This window comes from Benincasa hispida, chromosome 9, assembly GCF_009727055.1.
Source record: "Benincasa hispida cultivar B227 chromosome 9, ASM972705v1, whole genome shotgun sequence".
Lineage (NCBI taxonomy): Eukaryota > Viridiplantae > Streptophyta > Magnoliopsida > Cucurbitales > Cucurbitaceae > Benincasa > Benincasa hispida.
The window spans coordinates 62166171-62171476 of NC_052357.1; the positions used below are offsets into that span (position 1 = coordinate 62166171).

The window sequence follows — 5306 nt, forward strand, 5'->3', positions numbered from 1 at the left end:
ATTTTACACTATCTATATGTACTAGTCGAGAATATATATATACATAAAGAAATTGTTTAAAAGACAAGAAAATATACAAAAAAAAAATTTTAATCAATTAAGAAATTCATTATCTTGAAATTTTGAGGACTTATCGGAAATAAGTGGTTAAAGAAATGGAAGGTTTGAAACGTTATTCTCATAATTAAATATAAACAAATCAAGTGGGAATCTTTTTTTTTTTTTTTTTTTTTCATTGAAGAAAAATATATAATGCAGATTATAATTAATTAATTGATTGAAATATTTGATAAAGGAAGAGAAGAGGCGAGGAAGCGGAAAAATAGAGATAAAGACAGGGAAGAGAAGGAGATAGCCGGAAGTTGCTCCTTTCTCTGTCTCTCTTTGCTTTTCCAGATCCAATGAAACCAAGAAAAAAGAGAAATCATCTCATGCTCTTATCTAAAATCAAAACCCTAATGGATCCATTGCCTTATCTCCCTTCTTAATTCCCCATCCTGCACTTGTTTTTCTTTTGATTTTGATTCCCCTTCCTGTTGTTGATCCTTCATCTGCTTCCCCTTTTTAACAATGTCGACAAGAGGGAGCAGATCGGAGAAGGTGAAGAGGATCTTTCAGAAATTTGACGCTAATCATGATGGAGGTCTCAATAGAGACGAAATGGCTGCGCTTGTTGTCGCTGTTAACCCTAGGGTTAAGTTCAGCGATGAACAGATCAATGCTATTCTCGACGAGGTGTTTCGGACGTATGGGGACTTTATCCAGGGTGATAAGGGTTTAACTTTTGAGGGGTTGTTGAGGACTTATGATGATGGTGCTGGAGATGTGGATCGTGACTTCGACGCGCTTGAATTGGAACTCAATCAGGATGATAATAAAGGAGTTTTGGTGACTTCAGAGGCTTCATCTTCTTCAATTGCCGATGAGCGTGCTTTGGAGTCGCAGAAGAAGCAGAGAACTGCAGCCTGGGCGTTGTCGCCGAATCATGGCATTGTCTTTGATGATACTTGGAAGATTGTTGATGATTTGGAAATTTTGATTAAGAGATTGAAGGCAAAGCAAGCTAAGGATGGGAAGTTGAAGGGGGATAATTTCGATGCCTACTCTGATGCAGGTTGGTCGAGAGAATTGGGGCCGTCTTCCGAGCTTTCAGAGAAGAGGGTTTTCTGGGAAGAGTCTGGCCATGATTATGCTTCTTTTCTGAAGGAATTAGGGGCGTTGAGAACCCGGGCAGATCGAGCGCGATCCAGAGAGGAGGCTTTTGATGGTCATATGGCAATTGGTAGGGTTTTGTATGAGCACCAGCTCTTTAAGGAGGCTCTTGTTAGCTTCAAGAGGGCTTGTGAATTGCAACCTACGGACGTGAGGCCACATTTTAGAGCTGGGAATTGTTTGTATGTTCTTCTTAAGTATAAGGAGGCTAAGGAAGAATTTCTGTTGGCACTGGAAGCGGCGGAGGCTGGTGGAAATCAGTGGGGATATTTGCTTCCACAAATTTATGTGAATCTTGGTATTTCACTTGAAGGTGAAGGTATGGTTTTAAGTGCTTGTGAATACTATAGGGAAGCTGCAATTCTTTGTCCTACACATTTTAGAGCTTTGAAACTTTTGGGGAGTGCTTTATTTGGGGTAGGAGAATATAGGGCTGCCGTAAAGGCATTGGAAGAAGCCATATTTATGAAACCGGATTATGCTGATGCTCACTGTGATTTGGCATCGGCTTTGCATGCAATGGGGGAAGATGAGAGAGCAATTGAGGTGTTTCAGAAGGCAATTGACTTGAAACCTGGTCATGTAGATGCTTTGTATAACTTGGGTGGACTTTACATGGATTTAGGTAGGTTCCAGAGAGCTTCCGAAATGTATACTAGGGTTTTAGCTGTATGGCCTAACCATTGGCGGGCGCAGCTCAACAAAGCTGTGTCCTTGTTGGGTGCTGGTGAAACTGAGGATGCTAAGAAGGCCTTAAAGGAAGCCTTGAAAATGACAAACAGGGTCGAGTTACATGATGCAATATCGCATTTGAAGCACCTGCAGAAAAAGAAGTTGAAAACCAATGGCAGTGGAAATGGAGAAGGGTCTTTTATAGTTGTGGAAGCCTCAAAGTTTAAGACCATTGGAGAGAAGACTGTTTTGAGACCGGAACTGTCAAATGCTCTTGAAATTAGGGCTTTTCAGAAGATTACCAGATTGAATCGTTGTGATGTGGAACTCATTAAGAAGGAAATCAGTGATCATGATGTGCCAGTGTCTTATTCAGGTAGTGGTGTGCCTGAAAAGTCCATACGCAAGCCTAGCTTGGAAGAAATTCTTCGTAGATTATTGAATTTCTTGAAGCCAGAAACCTTCCAAGGAGCTGTCAAAGCCATCAACGAGAGGATACTCTCTGTCTTGGATGAGTCTGGCTCGGGAAGGGTGGACTTGGGCCTGTTTTTCGCGGTTCTTGCTCCCATCTGCACTGGCCCACCTGAAAAGAGAAAGCGGGTGGCATATGACGCCCTTGTATGGCGTCCTGTGAATGATGGTGGTACTCAGATCAGAAAATTTGATGCAGTTAGGTATATCAAGATGTTGAGGACCATATATGTTCCTACTCAAGGATCCAGTGAAATCCTTGAAATCCATGGCCACACAGACAATTCTATTGTGTCTTTCACAGAGTTCCTTGTCATGTTTAATGACGCAGACTGGGGTTTTGGTATCATGTCCACCCTGTTGAAGCTAGAAACTGGAGACAGAAATCGGCATGGAAATCATGTATGCTCCGTTTGCCGTTATCCTATCATCGGTTCTCGATTCAAGGAGATCAAATCACATTTTAGCTTGTGTAATCAATGCTATAGTGAGGGGAAGGTGCCTCCTTCATGCAAGCAAGAAGAGTATAGATTTAAAGAGTATGGGAGTGAGGGTGAAGCAGTTAAAGACAAGTGCTTCTGTTTTTCAATGCAGTCCCATGATGACTCTTAGTTTAGATTATCTCTCTTAATCCCGTGTCATGGTATTAGGTGTTCAATGTCAATTATATAGCTTCGAATGTGTGCAGTGGGGCGTTTTGTCCTTTGTATAATAATTCGGTTCTGTGAAGAAGCCTCTGATATATTTGTTTGTTTATTGCAGCAGTAGAAATTTTCATCCTTCAAGTCTGCTTATTCTGTGATGGAAAGTGGTGACTGTAGATTCCACTGTTATATACATGGATTTTGTTCAATGGCAAAGGAGGAACTCTCATTTTTCCCTCCTTGAAAAAAAGGTTATTCTTTTACTAACTAAACGAATCAAATTTAACATGGAAACTTTAATGGAGCAAAAGTCCTTGTGTAGGGTCAGTTTGTGTTTACTTTTTGGTATTTTTTCACAATCTTTTAATCTGGTCTGCTGAAGATTGAAAGTCAAAGGGACGAATCCGATGATTGATAATGAAGGCATTTTTAGTGGACCTTTCTTCTTCTACTTTCTTCTGTCTACGTGGTCGTTGTCATCTTCATCTTCATCATACATTCATTGTCAAAGACAGTTGCTTGGATGGGATTGTCAAAATTCAGACACATCAGTGTGCAAAAAGTTTGCCTATTTGATGATTTTGTGTTCATATGCAATAGTCGTAGCAAGATCAAAGAACACTAATCCCTACACCCTTGCAATAGATTCTATAGTGTGAAATCCCTTCGCCTAGCATATGTTGAACCAATATTTTTTATTGGACATGCATCTGAATAGAAGAAACCTTTCACTCTGATACGTCGAAAGTGTAATATTCCCACCTAAAATAGTAATCAGTGTTGGTAGGTCATGGGTCAAATAAATATAAGGAAAATTCTTATAAATAGAAAAATCTCAAATATAATCACACTTTATAACAAAAAGTTCTAAAAATGCTTTGTATTGTAAATATTTTTATATTTAAAAAGGCTCTTATTTTAAATGTCACATTTTTTTATATCGTAAATAAGTTGATTCATTTTTTTTTATATTTGAAAACATCCTTTAAAAATCATGTATTTATAAAATCGATAAAGAACGTAAAAAAAGTGAGAATATGAATAACGTCTAATATAAAAGGAATTCTCAATTTATATAAAAAAATTAATTATAAAGCTTATAACTTTTTACTTCCAATTTTGACTGATAATGGAATTAAAAAAAGAAGGAAAGAAAGAAACATAGTAGTTTAAATAAATAATTTTTACTAACGATGATATAAAAATACACTAAAATTCATTACTATTTAAGTATATTTAATTATTGGATATCAAAAGTTCTAGAGTCTAAAGTTTTATAACACCTCCCTTCCTACAATTATAAAATGGTTTTGCTTCTATTCATTTCCACCAACAATTTATGTTTTTTCCTCCTTCATTTTTATATTTTTCTTTTAATTTTTAGGTTAACATCTTAAATAGATTGTAGCTAACCATTTCAAGTTTTGAATGAAGTAGTGTTGTTTAACCATCTTCAAATTTGAACATTGTTTATATATATATATATATATATATAAAATCTTCTAATTTGTGATAGGTAAATATTTTTTAAAAAAGTTATATAATACCATGATTTTCCTACTTCATAATTGTTACTTTTCTTAATTATTTAATCATTCATGATTTTTATTTTTTTATTACATCATAGGTTGCACTTTACATATTTTTTAGTTAAATTGTGATTTATATTTGGATGAATTATAATTTTTAAATCTGAAAATTATTTTAAATGGCAAAAGTGGTAAAAATATTTACACGTAATAGTAAAATATCAAAGTCTATCTGTGATAAACAACAATAGAATAGTAGTTTATCGCGGTCTATCATAAATAGAAGACTATGATATTTTATTATTATTTGTAAATATTTTGATTTATTTTCCTATATTTGAAAACAAACATTTTAAATTTGAGTAATAATGTTTAATGAGTTTGAGCTTGTAGGCACACATCAAAATATAACGAGTCATGAAATTGGAGGAAAATACTTAAAAGAAGGATATGAACACGTTTCCATTTATTTTTTTTAATTTAAATATACCCGTGAATGTATTAAAAATATATATTATCAAATACATTCATAAAATAAAAATGTCACATCCAACACACGTTTAAAAAACTAGAATATATAAGTACGAATGCAATTTTTTTTTTTCTTTTGACAATATTAACCATGCCTTTTAAAATAATACTAAAATTATTCTTCATTTGAATGTTTTCTTCTATTCATTTCCACCAGCAATTTATGTTTTTTTCTCTTATTCATTTTTATACTTTTCTTTTAGTTTTGTAGGTTAACATCTTAAATAGTTTAATTAAAGCTGACCAT

General features: G+C 34.8%; 1 protein-coding gene across 1 annotated transcript; it reads left to right on the forward strand.

Moving 5' to 3' along the window:
- Window positions 1-286: 286 nt before the first annotated feature.
- Window positions 287-3660, forward strand: LOC120085721 (uncharacterized TPR repeat-containing protein At1g05150-like). The gene has a single exon (XM_039041879.1). It carries the CDS (start codon window positions 571-573, stop codon window positions 2965-2967), a length of 2397 nt encoding a protein of 798 aa, XP_038897807.1. The 5' UTR covers window positions 287-570; the 3' UTR covers window positions 2968-3660.
- Window positions 3661-5306: the final 1646 nt, after the last annotated feature.

Coding starts and splice junctions, on each gene's coding strand:
- LOC120085721 (XM_039041879.1), top strand. CDS start 571: ATGTCGACAAGAGGGAGCAGATCGGAGAAGGTGAAGAGGATCTTTCAG.